Raw genomic sequence first — 21,941 nt, forward strand, 5'->3', positions numbered from 1 at the left:
AGCGTGTACGGGCTTCCCCGAGCACGGCTAGCTTTGGAACAGCGCTGGCACCTGCGCAGTTGCATGTCGGCCCCGCAGCCATATTTTTTTCAGGCAGGGGCAGCCAGGCAGTCGGCCCACCGGGGAAAAATCCCAGGATCCTGTTAGGCCAGTCCTGCCCTGCTGCCATGTGTACTGTTCAGTTATCCTAGGTTGCCACTTGTTTACTGGGCACTTATTCCCCCTTCCTGCCCAGGCCAATTTTCAGCGCTGTCACACTTTGAATGACAATTGCATGGTCATGCAACGCTGTACCCAAATGACATTTTAATCATTTTCTTTTTTTACACAATAAGAGCTTTTTTTGATGGTATTTAATCACCACTGCATTTTTAGTTTTTGCTAAACAAACAAAAAAAGACCAAAAACTTTGATAAAAAACACAAAAAGTTGATGATGCTGCGGTACTGATGGGCACTGATAGGCAGCACTGATGAGACGGCACTTATGAGTAGCACTGATGGGCACTAATAGGTGGCATGGAAGGGTGGCACTGATAGGCGCACTGATGATGAGACACTGATGGGCACTGATTAGCAGCACTGATGGACACTGATTAGCAGTACTGATGGCATTGATGGGCATGGACTTGCAACACTGATTAGCAGCACTGGTTGGCACTTAGGGGCCCGATGTCCCTCTAACAGAAGCTGGTTACTAGCTTTATTCTGATAGTGTGAAGAAAAAAAAGCCGGTAACTCGTTTCTGTTTCCTTCTGTGATCAGCTGTCATTGGCTGACAGATGATCACGTGGTAAAGGGCCCAGTGTGATTGGCCCTTTACCCTGCTCTGTGATCAAATGAGTCCAAAGGACTAGGTGATCACAGAGCGCACTGCTCGCGCACCAGGAGTATGGGAGGACATACATGGACGCCCTCCTGGCATTTGAGGTCTATGCTATAGCCGTCTTTCGGCTATAGCACGGATGTCAAGTGGTTAATGCGTTTTGCAGTTTGCAGAACAAATTCTGGATGGACCCTCTGCACACTGCTTTACACCCATTCCAGCAAACTATGCAATGAAAAACAGGGATTTTTAGTTCACACGTATTGCATTACATGCTTCAGCTGGCCAATTGCGTCAAAGTAATCCCTCTATGGCCAGTCCTACACTGCTTTGCCACTGCAAATGCTACGGTGGACACCATGCCAACATGGGGCATAAAGACACAAGGCGGGGGAGAGCTATTAGGTTTAGGTCTGGTCACTGGTCTTTTCTCTGCAGTTTGCAAAAATGCACTACAGTCCATTTAACATAGTTTCCTATGGTACACAGTCACATCTATGTGTTTTTCAGCGGCTGCGTTTTTAGAAAGGGTCAGCCAATGGGAATTGGTGGAACTGTGCTTGATGTGAGTTTCGGAATGCACCTCATATGCAGGTTTCTAGAAATCTAGTGAAAACATCAGTTAACAATTACAATGAAAAATATCAAAATGTTATTGAATCCCCAGGACTGAGTATTTTTAATTTTTAATATCTGAATAAATCATTTACAATCTACTGATCGAGAACAGCATTCATTTTACATCATGTTAATAATCTCAGTGAAATATGACTAGCTATTAACTGAATTTATGTATTCTAATAAAGCACAATATTGATTTCCCTTTCCCCATGTTCCATATATCATATGCAATTCCAAGAAGACACAAACAACAATGATGATATATTTATATATTTCATAATCATAATGTATAGAAAACCTAAACATCTTCCTTCATAGCCAAGTCGGTCATTTGCCCTGCATCCTACAGAGAATATATTCTAGCAAGGCAGGAGCTGAATTCAATAGCTAATCTTTTTGTAGATAGGAGTCAAATAATGAACAGAGCTGACTCCCCTCCCTCTTTCAATCATATGCAACAAAGCCACTTGCGTTGCTTTCAGTGGTGAGCTGCTGAAAGTGCTGTAGTTTGCAGCATTGGTGAATCACACAAGCAAGACTGGTGCATCTTGTAAAGGAGCTTGTCTCTCTGCAATTGATGGTCCACAAGCAGGCTGGCTCCTGATTAATAATAAAGAAAAAGTGATTCTGGTTTCAAGAAGCAACCAAAGAAAGATCAGGATGTCTACTTGAATCTGCAGTTTGCCCAACTCACAATCTATCCTTGGAAGACTTTTTTTTTATTTTTTTTTATTATTTGGAAGAAGTCCTAGCCATGGCCAACCATGTTGTGTTGTTGGCTCCTCATCTCTTCTTGGCCCCCAGGTCATTATGTACACTGGATTGCTGAGAAGAGGCAGAAATCCAGGCAATATGGAAAAGAGATTAACTAGTAAAGTTTGATTGTGCTGTGAATATTAAAAGGAGTTGTCGGCTGAAGGCTTCTATTGCACGGGCTAGAAGCCTGAAGAAGAAGAACTGATTTCTTTGCAAGGGATAGCGCTGATCTATGGATTGACATCTCTGGCTTGGTGGTCTTGCTGAGGGGGTCTGCTGCGGCTTGTCATATTCATATTTATTCGCTGCTTGATACTATGCAACAAACAGAGCATTTGGATCTGCTCCACGCCGAGGGATTTTACTGTTTTAATGCGGATTTCATCCCAGAAATATTATTAAATCCCTATTTTTGTAAAGCTTGCCTTCAGAAGATTGCAAAGGTGGAGCGACCAGAGAGAGCAGATGACGGACCCATTAATCCTTTCAATGCATGGAAAGACCCAGGAAACGCTGTTATGTAAAGCGGGTGAAGCCTTCGATCTGGCTTTGGTCTCCCCCCAAACTAAGGATCAGATTGCTTTGCGATTGTTCCTTTGACATCTCCTTTGACAAGGTTCCTGGGGGGTGGGGGGGAGGAAAGTGACCTGCTACCCATCCATGGCGATCTGTTGCAGAGCCCTGGGGATCTGTCTTGGAGATGTCATCTAGTGTTCTGAATGCAGCGTTTAGAGACATTTTAGTCCTATAGGCGATCATGGTGATTACTTGAACCGTTGAAAGAGGAAAGTGGTGATTCCTGTTTGTATTTTTTTTTTTGTTTTTGTTTTTTTCTTTTTTAATCCATCCTATTCCCCCCTCCCGCACTGGAAGTCCTCCCGTATCTAAATGGAATTAGTGGAGATCGAAGCCCCTTGTGTAAGGAACAGACATGGTCCATGGGCGCAGTTTGTTTCACAGTGAGTATGTCTAGCTGCAGATTGCTGCTGCACATTACTTCTCTTTTCTTCTAAAGCTAAAGGACTTGATCAGCTTTGGATAGCAAGCAAGCACAATTTCAGCAAAAAGCTGCTGCTGTTATTTTTTTTTCCTGTTCTTATGGGATATTGATGTTGGCAGCAGGCTTGAGGACAAAGGTGATGCAAGTAGAAGCTTCTACTGTATATTTCTGCTTGGCCATACATTGACATTCTGGAGATGTAGCCTAACTCCCTCCTTATGCTTACCATGTGAAGTCGGTGGGGGGGTTGCTGTGGTGGTGAATGGAGGTATAACAGTGTCATTTTCTCTTCTGCAGTGATTAGTAAACCCTATACACAGCAAAGTGATCTTCCATATGATAAAGCTGTGCATGTACTGTGCATTGAGGGGGGCAAATGACAGCTTAGTTTCATCAAAAGCTCCTGTGTTTGTAAAGAACTGCATTAAAATCGCTAGGATAGTCAGTTTGACTCTATTAAAAATTCAGAGGCTCTTAAACGTGTGTGTATTAAGAAGCTTCATTTCCATAACTCATTAAGGACCAAGGACAGCTCAGTCTGTGTGTCAATATATTGGTCTTTTGATGCTGCTGTTCGTTGTGTGTCTTCCCATTGCTGTTCTAGCTTCTGCAGCCTACAATGCAAGAAAAGCCGCCTATGTGAATTGTAAGCTTCTTTTTATATCAAAGGGCTTTGCCATATTCAAAAAGCTACCTAGTCTACATTGCATACTTTTATAACTAGAATTTCTGGATCATGGCTTTGGCTAGATGAGTGTGCCAAGGTGGTACACATCACCTTATCTTGTGGCTGAGTCAGTGAGACATAACGCATTGTCTGACATATATCAGACATACTCTATATCCTGCAAGCGTGGCTGATATACTACAGAGCAGTTGCTAACAATCCAATGTGTGTGTGTGTGCTGAAAATCTCAACCAATTAAAAGCTTTGTTTTAAACAGCTATGTCTATTAAAATAGCCCATAATGCTATAGAAAGCACCCATAAATGCATCAAAACACTAATATGTCTTCTTTTATTGCAGTTGTAACAAGTCTAATTATTCTGCATGTGTCTTGGGCAACAAAAAAAGTAGGAGGTAAGTTGGGTATGGACGTTACCGCTACAGTTTTTTTTTTCTTACTAAAAAAGATAAAAATGGAAATGCAGTGTATATTTCATTTTTTTTTCCACAAATTTATTTTGTGTGATTTTCTTTTTAGACAAACAGACACCTTCAGAAGGACAGAAAGCTTTACAGTGTGGAACGTGGACAAAATACACAGATGGAGGAATTTTTACTTCTCCCAACTACCCCAACAAGTACCCTCCTGACAGAGAGTGTATCTACATAATAGAAGGTAGTTATACTATTTGCTACATACTTTTGCATGGTATGCCCGAGTATTTCTAAAATTCAGGTTTTGTTTTATTTTTTTCCCACTATAGTAATATTACAAGTTCTAAATCATCAGTGGCTTGGGGGCCACATGTGGATCTCTGCTTCCCTTAAAGAGGAACTGCAGTCTGCTCACATAATTTGTAATAAAATCATCTTTGCCATTCTGAAGCTTCCCTCCATCCACTTTGCATATTATTTTATATATACTGTGATTCTGTACTTGCCAAATATGCTGCAAAAATCTCCCTTCACTGAGTCTGGCTGCAACCATTTTAACTGTGGGCACCTGAAGCTGCTGCCTGTTTACTTCCTGGATTTACACAGACACACAGAGGCACGCCTCCAGCTGTGCAGCCCTGAAGCTCTCATTGGCCCTCTTATGACTCATCCCCCTCACTTCCTGCAAACTCTCACAAGAGTGAGAGAGAGAGAGCTGTGCGTGATGTCAGTAGCCTAGGCTTTTTACCAGACAAGAAACAGGAAGTGGGCTGTATAAGATATTTACTGGCAGAAAAAAAAATGTTTTACTATCCAAAGTTAAAACAACAAGGGCAGAAGATGTAATAGTTGGAAAGATGAAAAAATGACTGAAAGCCCGCTTTAATGTTGCTTGAATCAGCATTTGAGTATGTGTTTTATTTAGTGCTGAATTGTTTTATCATTCCCATAAGTGATAAAGTTTGACATATAAAGTTGAAATAATGTCTCTCAGAAAAATTTTCGCTGAAGTGGAAAAAAAAAAAAAAAAAAAAAAAAAAAAAATTCCCATAAGTGTGAATTTATTGTGAATCAACTACCCCAATAAGTACCCTTCTACAGGGAGTGTATCTACATAATAGAATGTAGTTATACTTTAAAGCTATTTGCTACATACTTTTGCATGGTATGCCAGAGTATTTTTAAAATGCAGGTTTTGTTTTAATTTTTTCTCACTATAGTAATATTACAAGTGCTAAATCATTGAAGTAACCATCAGTGGCTTCGGGCCACACGTGGATCTCTGCTTCCCTTAATGTTGCTTGTATCAGCATTTGAGCATGTGTCTGATTTATTGCTGCATTGTTACATAATTTCCATAAGTGTGAATTTAGTGTGAATTTATTGCCCAGTACAGTAATCTTAAATGTTCTAAAGCAATGATCCTCTAGCTAATAGCTTGGAAGCCCCTTGTAGGTCTCTATTTTCTTTGAGGCTGCTTGTTTCAGCATTAGTGCACATGTCTTTTGCTGCATTATATAGTTCCCATAAGAGGTAATTTATTGTCCAGTATAGTAATATAACATATCTAAAGAAGTATTCCTCTGGCCAGTAGCTGGGAGGCCACATGAAGATCTGTTTTCTTTAATTCAGTTTGTATCAGCATTGGAGCATATGTTTGTGTTTCTGCTGCATAATACAGTAGAGTGACTATTTAAGACTGCTATTTCAGCCTTTATTCAGACAATAGGGCACATTCAAAAAATCACCATTCCAGGATAAGGAATTTCAAAAATGACAGTTATTTTCAGGTTAGAGATAATGGCCTCAATTCACAAAGCTAACACATAAGGATAAGAACACGTATTTTCTAAAAAAAGTTACAGTTATTTTCTGTTGAGTCCAATGAGATTTGAAAATTACCATCACAGGGCTGAAAATAAAGATTGTTGTTAAGCTCATTAAAGCTAAATTTCAGTTAGATATACACAAATTAATGCAGCTCTGTATTTAATATTATTTTTTTTAAAAAGATATCAACATGTTATACTTACCTGCTCTGTGCAATGGCTTTGCACAGAGCAGCCCCAATCCTCATCTTCTGGGGTCCCTTGCAGGCGCTCCTCTCCCCTTCCGAGTAAACCCCTTAGCAAGTCGCTTGCTAAGGAAGGTACTCGTGCGGGCTTGCCCCCAAGCCCCACTGCCTGAGTCCATTGACACAGACAGCAGGGATTCACCCCGCCCCCACTTCCTCATCATATGATTTGATTGACACCATCAGAAGCCCATGGCTCCTGCTGCTATCAATCTGCCCTGTGAGGAGGAAGAGAGCGAAAAGAGCTGCTGCTCTCCTACACATCGCTGGATCGAGATAGGGCCCAGGTAAATATTAGGTGGGTGAGGGTGGATTCTGCAGCACAGAAGGTTTTTTACTATAATGCAGAGAGTGCATTTAGGTAAAAACCTTAAAATAGTTCTAAAGCCTAAACATTTTTACATTAATGCATTACTTGCTTAAAGGTTAAAAATGTTTAGGTATCAGCACCCCCCCCCCTTTTACTTACCTGAACCCTCATTCGATCCAGCGCTGGGCACATCTGCAGCTCTTCTATCCCCTCACTTCTGGGTCTCACTGGCTTTGCTGGGACACTGGGAGCCATTGGCTCCCACTGCTGTCAATCGAAGCAAAGGGAGCAGCAGCGGGGCTCGGGAGCGATCACGCACGAGTGTCCCCATGGGAAGCAGCTTACTTTGGGGGCACTGGATAGAGAGGAGGAGCCAGGAGTGCCAGCAGGGGACCTAAGAAGAGGAGGTTCGGGGCTGCTCTGTCCAATTCGATTGGACAGAGCAGGTACATATAGACATGTTTGTTTTTTAAATATCTTTACAATCTTTTGAGGCTTTAGAACAACTTTATTTTTTTAAGCAATCAGTGTAAGAAAGAAGCAGCACATAGGGAGAAGAGAGCAGAGACACAGAAAGTGGAAATCAGCAATCTTATGCTTATTTTTACTGTCCGGTAAAAGAGTAGGCACCGGGGGGGGGGGGGACCTTTATTACTTAATGACAGCAGAGAAAAACCAGATACCCTCCCCTAACACATGGGACTGTGTGGAGTGGCAGCGCTGTGTAAATCTCATAGCTGGATGTAAAGAAATTCAATTCATTTGGCAGGCAAAACAGAACCCTATATACAGTGTTTAACTATTTGCCTGGAGTTCAGATTTAAAGTGATAATAATACCTTACGTAAGCCCACTGAAGTGACTAGCCTCAGTTGATACACAGTGATGGAGCAAATCCTCGCACATAATTTAAACCTGTTTATTTGCAGTCCTCTCTTCTCCACAGCCTTCTAAAGTACACAGACCAGATAGTATTTGTCAGCTTCAGGTAGGCCGGGGGCGGGGATCTGATGTCACATACTACACAACACAGAGCAGAGACCTCAGTGTAATCTAACTGATGAATGGAGGGAATGAATACACCACCTTCTACATAGCTTCACCTGGAAACATATACATCTGAGGCTTTCAATCACCAGCTGTGTGCTAGAGGGCAGGGGATCCACACTAGGTGCTGTGAACTGAAGCAAGTGCACATTATATGAGGAAATGCATTTTTCATTTCAGAGTATAAGTAGCAGAACTTTGCTTCAGCCTCTTGTAGTCCTTCCATAGCAGAGCTCAGGCTGGGTAAGGAAGAAGCTGCACAAGGGGCTAATCAGTTGCTGCAGTGCTAGAAGCATGCTAATAGAAGAGCGAGAGAGAAGAGAGCAGGGTGAAAAAAAGTGGAAATAATCTGTTTGCTGTTTATCTTTCACTGTCTAGTCTCAGGGTGGGTATGGGGTGGAGACCTGTATATTTTACTAAATTGCAACAGAGAAAAATCAGATATCCTCGCCTGCCAGATGGAGCTGTGTTGTGTGGCAGAGCTTTGTAAACCACATAGCTGGATGGACAGAAATACAAATCCTTTAGGCAGGTAAAACATGTATGTGTGTATATATGTATTTAATTATTTGCCTGGAGTTCAGCTTTAAAACAGCACAAGCAGGAGAGACTATTTGTATTTGTGCATTTACATAGCTCCCAACTGTCCCTGATTTCAAGGGACTGTCCCTGATTTGGAGCAATGTCCCTCTGTCCCTCATTCCTCCTCATTTGTCCCTCATTTTGGTCTGATCTATATAGTTGTATATAAATGCACTATTTATCTATCAAAAAGTGTTTTCCAGCACTAAACCTTGCATCTGAATTCCAAATTGCTGCATTTGTAAATTCCAAAAGCCAATATAAAGGAATAGTAGTGGTAAAAAAGCACTTGTGGTGTTTAACCAATCTTATTTTTTGTACAATTCTCCTTTAAGGGGGGGGGGGGTGGTAGGGAGTGTGTCCTATGCCTGCATGCTTTTGTTGATAGGTGTCCCTCATTCCCATCTCAAAAAGTTGGGAGGTATGCGATTACTCATATCTGTCAATAAGATTTCAGTCTGTTTAGGTCAAATAGTGAAGTATTAAAATGTTACTAAACCCAGGACCCTCCATTCACTATATCTGGTCTCCCACAGTACACAGACCATGGAAATGCAATTCTTTTAGTAAATATAAACTGCTAAATACCCTTTCTCTTCAGCAGTATATAGCAGTCTTGTGACTTCTATCAGTGTCCAGGCCAAGCACTGGTTAACGCTTGTAGGAGGAGTTATTATTCTCCTCTGACTGTCCTATAAGGCTGCACAACCCCTAACTTTACGTCTTGACAGTGATGATCGGCCCTGTGCTGATCACATGCACCCCCCCCCCAAAAAAAAAAACTCTCTAGCAATACACATCAAACGGAGCATGTGCAGAGTGCTTCCAAGGCTCTGCACTCAGGAGATGGATTGGAGGCAGTAAAAGAAGGGGAGGATCAGAGAAGACAGGATCAAATAGCCTTTTCACACAATGCGCAGAATTAACCCTATGGGTTCCACAATGAGTATAATAAAGCATGCTTTAATGCATAGACAGAATGATTTTACGGTTGTGGCTTTAGTAACATTTTAATTTTCACTGGCTGGTGTGGGTTACTGCATTGTGCAGGTTGCTATTTGTTCTCTTAAACTGGTGTTTAAATATTGTTGTACCTAAATAATGGTCTTGAGCCACAATGGGCTGGGTACCTCTTCTATATATAATATGTTTTTGTACCTATGGTAACTTTTTCTGTAACCTACTACTTTTTACCCACGCAGTGCATAATTTAGAGTAGTGCATGGGGAAAATAAGTGCTGAAATGTGTGCTCAGTAAAGTTATTGTTAGATATGTAATTCAACTTTAAATATGGATTTTCACAGTGTAATCTCGGCTAATTAAAAAGGGAATTCATGTCAACATTCTAGTTAATTTCCCTTAGTATGGTGAAGTCTTCTGTGCTACAATTAACGATTAATATAATAGTTGAGGGGGAATGTAGAAAGGAGTATACTTTTTTCATCAAATGCTTTTTAGCTCTCATTTTTAAAGAAGAAGTGTCACCTCATATATTTTTCTTATTCCCCAGGAGACTAAGTGTATGACTTGGTCACGTTTGAACTAGTGCAGTAGGTGCAGAGCTAGTGTGGTCGAGATCATGCCCTTCTTCCATCTATTGCTTCTTCTGTAGGAGACAAATACTTAATGAGTGATGATTGACAGCTGTGGTCTAAGGCACCAGGTACTTGACCTAGAGAAGCAGCATCACAATGCAAGCAGAAGAAAGGGGCTTGTCAGCCAGGTAATGGTTGCTGCTTACTCAACTAGAGTGGTGAAATTGTATTGATTGATGGCGCTGGAATGGGCAGATAGGGAGGAAGATAGAGCAGACAAAGTGGATAGAAGCTGGAGAGGACAGAGTGGATAAGTTGGGGCACACGGAGTAGATGGAAGCTGGAGCGAACAGAGTAGAGGAGATGGAGCAGACAGAGTTTATGGAAGCTGGAGCAGACAGGGGCGGGGGGATCAGCATCAATAATACTGTATGTGAAAAGTTATTTTTCATTGTGATATGTTTTAGAGGCACTATAAACACACAGAACTTTTTGAAAGGCATGCTCTCTGCAAAAAGGGTGGTAACAACAGAGCTTTGCTTGAGCTCCACAAAAGGAACAATAAAGATAAGTACTTAAACATGACTCAATAGAACGGCAGTCAAGTTTTTTTTTATTGATGAGGTTATGGGGTTTATTTACTAAAGGAAAATACACTTTGCACTGAAAGTGCACTTGGAAATAAAGTCGCTGTAGATGCGAGGGGGACATGCAAGGAAAATAAAAAGCATTTTAGCTTGTACATGATTGGATGGTAAAATCAGCAGAGCTTCCACTCATTTCAGATCTACCCCTTAGATTTAGAGCGACTACACTTCCGAATTCACTTTCAGTGCAAAGTGGATTACAAACAATATATTGAAATGTATTTAAATTACAGCTTTACAATAGCAAACATTGTTATTTAGCCCGAAAAGAGGAAAATGTTGGTCGATTTCAACCTTTCATCAACTCTAGTGGTTGTGGTCCAGAGGAAGGCAAAACAAATGCCCAAAAACAACCATTACTACTTTCATGTTCACTATCTTCTAAAGAAGGGTCTTCTAAAGCGTAACTACTCATAATTGTAAAAAAAAACCCAATTTGTTATCTGATGGTAAAATCTTCTTAGCCCCACGCAGCTGATGTTCTCCTGTCCCTTTGCACATTGCTCAAAATTAAAAAGGTCACCTGCCAGATCTGTATCTTGACCTATAATTTATTTATACATAATTCATTACTTCACCTCCAAGTAATTTTTTATCTAAAAATTATACATGCTTAGTTTTTTTTGCAGTTTGTTTTGGGTATGACCTTTCGTTCCTTTTAAGCTGGTTGCCAGTCTTTCTTATAGTACTGTGCAGAAAACTGTACTCAATGTTTAGTTTTCATCCCTACTGGTTTATAGGCAAATATGTACCGTACTTGGATTATGTGCATTTACAACCTTTTACAACTAAGGTCATAATGCTAATAAATATATTTTCCTTTTAATGTGTGTGACCTAATATATGAAGCAACCATATGAGTTTCAAGGAAGGTAAATAGTTAGTGACTGTCTGGTTGGTGCAATTTCACAAACGTGTAAAAATAATTGAAGTATATGTATCACCAAAACATTTTAAGTTTTGGATAGAGTAGGGAAGGCTAAAACCCCTGCCAGGATTTTTTTCCATTGGTGTCTCATTGGGGGGATTTATCTGTCTGAGGGAAATTCCTCTGTTACACTGTTGTCACCAGGTATTCCAATCGAAAGACTTTAGACTCTCGCCATTCTTGTTTTCTAAAATTCTGGCTTTCCCTCATTTTCTGTTGCACTGGCAGTGGTCTCCAGGAAAAATATAGGGGTGAAGCTCCCTAGTGCAAACAAGACAGAGAAAAAAACTTGACAGGGTAGCTAACCCCCCTGGTGTCCAATGCGTGGCATGAAGGCCCTCTATGTGCAACCCATGGGCTATTGGGCACTAGGGATGAGCCGCACACCCCCTTGTTCGGTTTGCACCAGAATTTGCAAACAGGCAAAAAATCTGTGCCATAGACAGTGTTTGGGGACCTGGGTCCTGCCCCAGGGGACATGTATCAATGCAAAAAAAGTTTTAAAAACTGCAGTTTTTTTCAGGAGCAGTGATTTTAATAATGCTTAAAGTGAAACAATAAAAATGAAATATTCCTTTAAATATCGTGCCTGGGGGGTGTCTTTCCCGTGTTTAGAACAGTTCCACAGCAAAATTACATTTATAAAGGAAAAAATGTAATCTAAAACTGCTCGTGGCTGTAGTGTTTTGTCGGATCCCGACAATATAAATAAAAATAATTGAAAAAAATGGCATGGCCCCCCCGCCCAGTCCATTACCAGGCCCCTTGGGTCTGGTATGAATATTAAGGGAAACCCTGCACCAAAATTTAAAAAAAGAATGGGGGGGGGCACTCCATTTTTAAAAAAATTTTGGCTCAGGGTTCCCCTTAAATCCATACCTGAAGGGCCTGTTTGGCGCGCAGTTCCCCTTAATATCCATACCAAACCTGAAGGGCCTGGTATGGATTTTAGGGGGGCCCCCATGCCATTTTATTTTTAAATTTTTACATTTTGAGGCAGAGTTTGCCTTAACCCCTTCCCGCCGAGCGTACGCAGATGTGCGTACTTGGCTTTTGGGGGTTATACCGGGATGATGCCCGCAGCTGCAGGCATCATCCCGGTACCGTTTTTTACAGCGGGCGATCGGATTTGCGGGTATAACAACCAATGCAGCTCGGGTGTTATACCAGAGCAGCAGGAGGGGACGTCCACCCCTCCCACCGCCTCCCGCCGCTGTTACCGGGCCTCCCGTTTGATTGGGAGGCCCGGTGGCCAATCGGCTGTCTCCGGGAGCTAGGGGGGGGCTGGAACGAAGCTGTGGGTGGCTTCGTGCCAGCCTTCTAAATGTAGACGTAGAAGCGACGTCATGACGTCACTTCCCGTTTACTCGGCTGCCAATGGCGCCGGTTTTAAAAAGATACACAGTATTCAGAATCGCCGTTTTCGGCAATCTGAATACTATGAAGTGCAAAGGAGGGATCGGGGGTCTTTTAGACCCCCGATCCCTCCATAAAGAGTACCTGTCACCACCTATTACTGTCACAAGGGATGTTTACATTCCTTGTGACAGCAATATAAGTCATCAATTTTTTTTTTTTTAACACAATTTATAAATATAAAAATTAATAAAATAAATAAGAAAAAAAAAATTTTTAAAGCGCCCCCGTTCCCGCGAGCTCGCGCAGCAAAGAAAACGCATACGGAAGTCACGCGCGCATATGTAAACGGTGTTCAAATCACACATGTGAGGTATTGCCAGAGTGAGAGCAATAATTCTAGTACTAGACCTCCTCTGTAACTCTAACCTGGTAACCGTAAAAAAATTTAAAGCATCGCCTATGGAAATTTTTAGGTACCGTAGTTTGTCGCCATTCCACGAGTGCGTGCAATTATAAAGCGTGACATGTTTGGTATCTATTTACTCAGCGTAACATCATCTTTCACATTATACAAAAAAATTGGGTTAACTTTACAGTTTGTTTTTTTTAAATTCATGAAAGTGTCCCTTTTCCCAAAAATTTTCGTTTAAAACACTGCTGCACAAATTCTGTGTGATATAAAATATTGCAACAATCTCCATTTTATTCTCTAGATTCTCTGCTAAAAAAATATATATAATGTTTGGGGGTTCTAAGTAATTTTCTAGCAAAAAATATGGATTTTAACTTGTAAACACCAAATTGCAAAAATAGGCTTAGTCATGAAAGGGTTAATATCCACACCAGACCCGAAGGGCCTGGTAATGAACTAGGGCGGGGGGGGGGGGGGATGCCATTTTTTCCAATGATTTTTATCTATATTGCCGGGAACCGACAATACATTACAGCCGCGAGCAGTTTTAAATGACATTTTTTCCTTTACAAATGTAATTTTGCTGCTCTTATTCATAAAACTATGTATGGCCACTATGTAAGTAGCCTAACATAGTGTGGGGAGTGGACTCAGCCCTCTGAGTCATGATTGGCCAAAGGCACCCTGTCTTTGGCCAATTATGGCTCTTACAGCAGAGCGCGCTGTGATTGGCCAAAGCATACAGGTCAGGTGCATGCTTTGGTCAACCAGCAGCTGTCAATGCACTGCAAGATTGCCGTTCAATATGGGGTGCTCCGCGGGTGCTCAAATTTCCCGCGAACGCCCCATAATGTTCTAAATTCGGCGAATGGGTGAACATCAGACTGATACCTATTGGGCACCAGTAAAATTGCAAAGTGGCAGCAGGTTGCCGGGCGCTGGAAAAGAAAGAGACTGTACTGAGTTATTTTCACCCCCACAGTACAAATAAAGTCCTGACCTGGGAGGAGAGAGTGACATGGGTGCATGTGATGGGTACATGAATAAGCAATGGGGTGGGGTTAACAGTTTCACTGCCATCACCACCAATAAAGGATGGGGGTTAACATGACAAACATATGGGGTGGTTGACACTTTCATTCCAGTGACCACCAATACAGGGAGGATGGGGCAAGTAACCCTTTCATTGACATGACCATCAATACAGAGGTGGATGGGGGGGGTTGAGATTTTCGATGCTATGCCCACCAATTCAGGGCAGATGGGGGGCTAACACTTTCACTACCATAACCACCACTATGCAGGGTTAACTTTTACTGGCATGATCAACAATGTGGAGGGGAGGAGGTTAACTGTTACTGCCATGACAATACAGGGGAATGAGGGATTTAACACACGTACACACGATTGGAATTTCCGACGGGAATTGTGTGATGACAGGCTGTTGGCGGAAAATCCGACCGTTTGTATGCTCCATCGGACAATTGTTGTTGGATTTTCCGTGGTCAAATGTTGGATGGCAGGCTTTAAAATTTTCCACAGACAAATGTCTGTTTTTTCGATCGTGTGTACACAAGTCCGTCAGACAAAAGTCCAAAGTACAAACACTCATGCCTGGAAATATGGAGAATTAACATTTGTGACGCGGCAAATTATGAAATCTCGAAATGCAACGTACATTCTCTTCTTCTTTAATGGGATAATGATGAAGCTGCTTTGCTGGTGATACTAATGGAGTTATGGCAAACAAATTTTCAAAGGCTTTTTTTTTCTAGTGATATCAAAAATAATATTATTATGCTTGTTTTTTTTTTCTTTTTTGGTGCAAGTTACCACAACACCATTATCCTGTAGTTTTTAAGATCAAAGCTACAACTATGTCGGTGTCCCTTGTTAATCAACAATTGTATTTATTACATTGTGTGTACGAGGCTTAACACTTTGGGGATCGTTGTCTACCTTTCACAGCCACTTATCACCAATACAGGGGAGGGATGGGGGTTAACTTTCACTGCCACTGACCACCAAAGTGTGTCAGTGTTATTATTACTTACCAATGGTGAAGGTATTATTGTGGTCAATGACACCAATGTTGGATGTTATTATTGGGGCCACTGACACCAATCCTGGGAGTTATTATTGTAGTCACTGACACCAATGCTGGGGGTTATTATTGTAGTCACTGACACCAATGCTGGGGATTATTATTGTAGTCACTGACACCAATGCTGGGGGTTATTATTGTAGTCACTGACACCAATGCTGGGGGTTATTATTGTAGTCACTGACACCAATGCTGGGGGTTATTATTGTAGTCACTGACACCAATGCTGGGGATTATTATTGTAGTCACTGACACCAATGCTGGGGGTTATTATTGTAGTCACTGACACCAATACTGGGGATTATTATTGTGCCCACTGACACCAATGCTGGGGGGTTATTATTGCAGCCACTGTCACCAATACTGGGGGGTCAGTATACTCCAATTTATTCAATTTACATTGTAAGACACTGCAAAAAATGCTAACATTTTTGGGCACTGCTATCGTGCAGCCCTCCTATAATTTTCCAGTTGACCACCACTAATCTAACCCTTGCCCACTCTAAAACAAAAAAAGCTTTTGCCTTTATATACACTTCTGTATATCAAGAGGAACAGATAATTGAAGTTCACCTATAGTGATATATGGACATTTTAAAGGATAACCGGTAAATGTCACAAAAGTACAACCTTCTAGAAAATTGGATGAGCACATATATAACACAATCATTTTGAGCTTGACAAAGCTGTGATGTATGGCATGACCTTCATTTTGCAAACTGCTTATATCCAGGACCAGTATACCAAAATTAATAAACTGGTGCAAGATGTATAAAACCTAGATCCCCGAGCAGTGGAAAATAGTAGTAAGGCCTGATGAGTTATTTCTCATCCTATTAGGGTGACCATACATGGATCAAAATTCAGCTGGTTCAGCAGGGATTATCATCATCATCTGCATGATGTTATATTTGAATATTAGAATGATGTCTTGAAAGTACAAAATCTTTTACTGAACATTAAATATGATGACAGATTTTAAGAGAGAGTTACAAGGTTCATTGAATGCTCTATATGGTCATATAATTGGCCAAGTAATACAAGCTATTTAAGAGGACCCGATCAACCCCATTGTACAAGCAATGTTCCCTCATGTGCCCCTAGTCATTGGTGGTAATAGTTCTCTCACACACAGCACACAATCTATTTATATTTATCAGAAGTTCTGGAACACAGAGGGGTTACGTTACTAAAACTAAAACTGGAGAGTGCACAATCTGGTGCAGTTCTGCATAGAAACCAATCAGCTTTTTTTTTTTTTTTTTTTTTTTTTTGTTTGTTAATGCCTAACTGAAAAAGCTGAAAAGCTGAAGTTAGAAGCTAATTGGCTACCATGAACAGCTACACCACATTTTGCACGCTCCAGTTTTAGTAAATAGACCCCTTAGCGCAAAGTAGATTTCTACTTCCTTTTATGATTATGGTAACACCTGGACTGATAAAGTCTGTGTTTTTATCACCATGCTACTGTCTATATGATAAAGAGTAGACATGCGCATTTGTTTTTGTCCAAATGCATTTTTGTCCGAATTTCAGGAATTTTCGTTATCGTTTTAACAAACAATAACGAAAGTGCAGAATCCGAAAAAACGAAAGATCCGACGCAAACAAATGCTTTATTTTCGTTTTTGTTGCTACAACAGTTCGATATAGATAGGAGATTCGACATGATGATGACAATAACAATCTGTGTCCATCAAACCTGTGGTCGAATGTGCCTAACCTTAACTCTATTAGTCCAAGATTATTCTACATAGAGAGAAAAGATTCGACGTAGGGAAGAAAAGATTCGACGTAGGGGAGAAAAGATAAATAAAAAAAATTATGATGATGAATGTTATTGGCTGATTGTAACCAAAGAGGAGGAGCAGTAAAATAGCTAGAACTAATTACACACGTACTTTGGCTTATGGTGTCTGTTGAAAGTTCTAAGAAGATTCAATGAAGCAGGTAAACTATATGGCGGCGTCCAGTTTAGCTGCTCCGTCGAATCTTCTTCGAACATTCGACAGACACCATAAGCCTTCAATGACAGATTCGACCTTAATTTGGATTTTCGGACGAATGCAATTTTTAACGAAAAACGAAATAACTAAAAATGAATTTCGGGAGTAACTAAATACATTTATTTTTCGGACGAAAACGAAATTCCGAAACGAAATATTTCAGTGTGCACATGTCTAAAGAGTACTGTTGTATCAAATAGCTGAAGCGACTTACTTGGAATCCCCAACCACCACTAACTGTATACACTGGGAGAATATGTCTCGCCTGTATTTAGATAATGTTTCTGCTAATGCAAAAAGTAAATAATTTTATGCCCAACAGAAATATTTTGAATGCGGTAACCAGTCTAGTCAGTTGCTGGCCCATGTGGCTCGACAACAAGCGAATAGCTCTGTAGTGAATAAAACAGTCCGTCCAGATGGTACAGAGGCCCGCATAGCTGGAGATATACTTACTTGCTTCCACAAATGTTATACAAGTATATATGACTCTACTCTCACATTTACCAAGATATTGAGGTATACCTCTCTGATTTGATATTCCCTACACTGACTCAAGAACAGGGAGAGGACCTGGATGCAGATATCACGGAGGATGAGGTCAGGGAGACAGTGGTGTCTATGGCTAAGGGGAAGGCTTCAGGCCCTGATGGTCTATCTTTGGAGATATATTGTACATACCTGGATACTTCTGCCCCTGTCCTAACACAAGTCTATTCCACAGCATTTCAGGAGGGCAGACTGCCACCATTCATGTACTCTGCCACGATGGTCCTTATACCTAAACCTGACAAGGGCCCAGCTAAAAGTGCATCTTATCGACCAATTTCTTTATTAAATATAGACTACAAAATACTAGTTAGGATCTTGGTCAGATGCCTTAACGCAGTAATTCTTAATATAATTCATCAGGACCAAACTGGCTTCATGCCAGAAAAGTCCACCTCCGTCAACATTCGTAGGACACAACTGATAGTTCAACTCAAAAAATTTCTGCCTGAGTCTTGTGCGCTGGCTTCATTGGATACCACGAAAGCCTTTGATTTGATAGAATGGCACTTTCTTATGGCTGCTTTGCGCTTGTTTGGCTTTGGCACTTATTTCCAAAAATGGGTCTCTATTCTCTATAAAGACCCCACATCCAATCTCTTAGTTATTGGTCTATTATCTCAATCTATACAGCTCTGTAGAGGTACCAGGCAGGGGTGGCCTCTGTCTCCACTGCCGTTTGCAGTGGCTATTGAGACCCTACTGAGATTTCGGCAGTCTCCTCTCCTAAAGGTTATCACTATGGGTGGCAGAGTAGACACCATAGGATTATACGCAGATGACCTTATTCTATATATGCAAGATACATCTGCCTCACTAGGAACAGCAATGCAAATAATTGATACATTTGACACTTATTCCGGCCTTAAAATTAACTGGCAGATGTTAGCACTGATGCCCTTTTCATCACAGGCCCTTTCCTATAGAGATAAATTATGCCCTCTTAAAGTAGTGTCCTTGTTTAAATACTTGGGAATCATTATTACACTATCTCCCTCAGATGCTTTTAAGGCAAATTTAGACCCTTTACTCCAAATGATTAAAACTAAACTCAATACATGGGCCAAACTTCCACTGTCTGTGGCAGGCAGAATTAATCTCGTAAAGATGATTATTTTGTTTTTATATGTAGTATAGTGTTTATTTGTGATATCTCATGTGCCTATCTTGGTGCCTAAATCATTTTTTAAATCCCTGGACACGTTACTTATTTCTCTTATTTGGGCCAATAATAGGTGGAAACTCAAATTTTCCATTCTACGGCGTCCTAGGGTTGGTGCTGGAATTGCATTGCCGAATCCTTTTTTATTATTATTTGGCAGGGCAACTACGTCACTTGACTGATTGGTTGATACTGGCTACCCTAGTGGTGGTTGAGTCCTATCTTATAAAATCTTATATAACTTTGCTGGGAGAGAGACATATACCAATATTGATTTTAGCCCGCATGGTGTGGAGGGAAGCCAAGAGAATCACAGATTTTAAAGGCATTGTGGATTCTCTGCTCTGGGATAACTCCATGTTCCCTCATTTAAAGCAATTTACAGCCTAATATTTTTGGGTTACTCTGGAAGACATCTATGATGGAAATGTATTGGCTTCTTTTGATGGATTGCAGAGGAAGCTTGAACTGCCCTGAACCACCCTTGATAGGTATCTTCAATTTAGACATGTGATACAAACTCAATTTGGCACCCATGACACTGACTTTTCTGATTATCCACTGATAGGGGTGCTGCGATCTCAGGGCCCTAGGGGACTTATATCAACTTTATATCTCCATTTGTTGTCTGCTACGACTAGTGGGGATCCGCTGGTGGAGCGCACTAAATGGCAACAACTTATCCCTAATTTATCTGATGAGAACTGGGAGGAAGCATGCTCAACCCATTTATTTGTATCTCCGGCTGTTAACAATAAATTGATCCACCTTTATATGTCACATCAATCACATCTGACCCCAGTTCGATTGCACGCAATGCATCGTATACCTACCTCTACCTGCACTAGGTGTACCTGTCCGCGAGCGGACTTCGCACATGTTATGTGGCTTTGTCCAGTCATAGCGAGGTATTAAGAGCAGGTGACGGAGATATTGACTGCCGTTTTGTCAATTCCTGTTCCATGTACCCCACTGGTGTGTTTGCTAGGGGTACTGGATGAGGAGCTGTGGCCTAGACATGCTAGGACCATGTTAATGGAAACACTATTTTTGGCTCGTAAAGCACTTAAGTGGGTTCAACCCACCCCTCCATCTATACGTAAATGGCTTTGATTAGTAAATGAGGTATTACCTTATGAATAATGTATTTTTGAACACAGAGGTTGCCCAGCTAAGTATAACAAGGTGTGGGATACTTGGTGTTCTTCCGCTCTTACTGCAACCAATGCTTGAGAATATCACTAGGGGTATTAAGTAGCAGTTATCAATAATTCTGTGATTCAAAGTGCACTTGAAATTGCACTGAAAGTGCACTTGGAAGTGCAGTCGCTGTAAATCTGAGAGGTAGATCTGAAATGAGGGGAAGCTCTGCTGATTTTATTATCCAATCATTTGCAAGCTTAAATGCTGTTCTTTATTTTGTTTGCATGTCCCCCTCGGATCTACAGCGACTGCACTTCCAAGGGCAAGTTCAGTGCAATTTCAAGTGCACTTTGCACTTGTAGTTTACACTTGTAGTGCAAAGTGGAGTTGCCTTTAGTAAATAAACCCCATTGTCTTATACCTTTGGCAATAAAAAGAGTTAAAAAAAAAAGAGTACTGTTGGTCAAATCATTAAGTCAAAGGGGTGCAGCTAGACACTGTTATGTATTTCTACATCTACTAAACAAAGAATAAAAAAGATAAGTGCATCGCCGCCTTTCCTATAAACATATAAATAGTTGTGAAATCCTCTACTGTTGCATTACATAATATGAATACAAATATGTGAAATAATTACATCTGATGTGACTATACTAACAATAGCTCCAAACTAAAGTGCATAAAATTATATATTAATGTGAAACAGTGGTGGGAACCCCTGGAATCAGCGTTCTACTTAATAGATATAATATGCAAACATAAAATATATACACAAAAGAGATTATGCTGTAGTGAACTATTAGTGGAAAGCAAATCCCAAGGAAACTTTTTGTACTTCATTATGTATATGTAGGAATGATATCTCCTTTAGTAAGTTGATTCCTAAAAGGACCACCCTTTATCCTTTTCCTGTAGGAGGGATAGATTTAAGAATCAGCTTAAATTATATAAACTTGCATTTACAAAATATATTGTTCAAGTAAATGTAAGATCTTAGATCTTAGATCAGGGGTCGGCAACCGGCCCGCCGCCGCTAAATGTCCGGCCCGTCAGTGCACATGATGAATTCACGTGCACCGGGCCCGCAGACGTTTTAAGTAAGAACAGAGCAGGAAGCAGGAAGCAGGAAGCTGGGGGGGTGGGGGGGCTGTGTAATATGTGGGGGGGGGAAGTGTGTAGGGGGGCTGTGTTATATGCAGGGGGGGCTGGGTAGGGGGGCTGTGTGATCTGCAGGGGGGGCTGTGTAATACGGTAGTATTCGGGGGGCCATGTAATGAAAAGGAGTCCAGAGATACAGGGGCTGTGTAATGTAAAGGGGTCCAGAGGTGCGGGGCTGTGTAATGTAAAGGGGCCCCGATTATTATCTTCATTTATTAGCAGGTGAATGCGGCCCTGCATGCACATACATTAAATCCGGCCCTTAAATGGAAAAAGGTTGCGGACCCCTGTCTTAGATCTTAGTCCATTTTTGAAAATACACATTATTTATTTTTATATATTATTGATCTCCAGTAACAACTTTACTGATAGCACAGTTCATACATTTGTCTCATTCTCTAAAAATTAGGGACAAGTCCTTAGGTGCAGTAGCTCACACAAGTTTTACATATACAGATTGAAGACCTCTAAATTGGTAAGCATTAGATCGTTTATTCAAGCTTCTGGTCAGTAATGTAAGTGATTGTACCTCTGCTTGTTTCAGTCTTACTTTATTTGCACCATGTAACATTAGAATAAAGGTACTCTCTATGTGCTCTGTATTTTATAGTGAACTTGAGA

At 40.9% G+C, this 21,941-nt stretch overlaps 1 protein-coding gene across 3 annotated transcripts in view; it reads left to right on the plus strand.

The window, feature by feature from the left end:
• Positions 1-1,902: 1,902 nt before the first annotated feature.
• The window catches only part of NETO1 (neuropilin and tolloid like 1), a 265,344-nt gene continuing 245,305 nt past the window's right edge, over positions 1,903-21,941 (plus strand). For 2 of the 3 annotated variants that reach the window (XM_073631261.1, XM_073631260.1), the window contains exons 1-3: positions 1,903-3,161; positions 4,230-4,283; positions 4,408-4,545. In XM_073631261.1, coding sequence (XP_073487362.1) covers positions 3,134-3,161; positions 4,230-4,283; positions 4,408-4,545 — 220 coding nt within the window. In that variant the 5' untranslated portion in view covers positions 1,903-3,133. The remainder of the gene's footprint in view (positions 3,162-4,229; positions 4,284-4,407; positions 4,546-21,941) is intronic. The other variant, XM_073631262.1, reaches the window with a different exon arrangement.

This window comes from Aquarana catesbeiana, linkage group LG05 (genome assembly GCF_042186555.1).
Source record: "Aquarana catesbeiana isolate 2022-GZ linkage group LG05, ASM4218655v1, whole genome shotgun sequence".
NCBI classification, from domain to species: domain Eukaryota; kingdom Metazoa; phylum Chordata; class Amphibia; order Anura; family Ranidae; genus Aquarana; species Aquarana catesbeiana.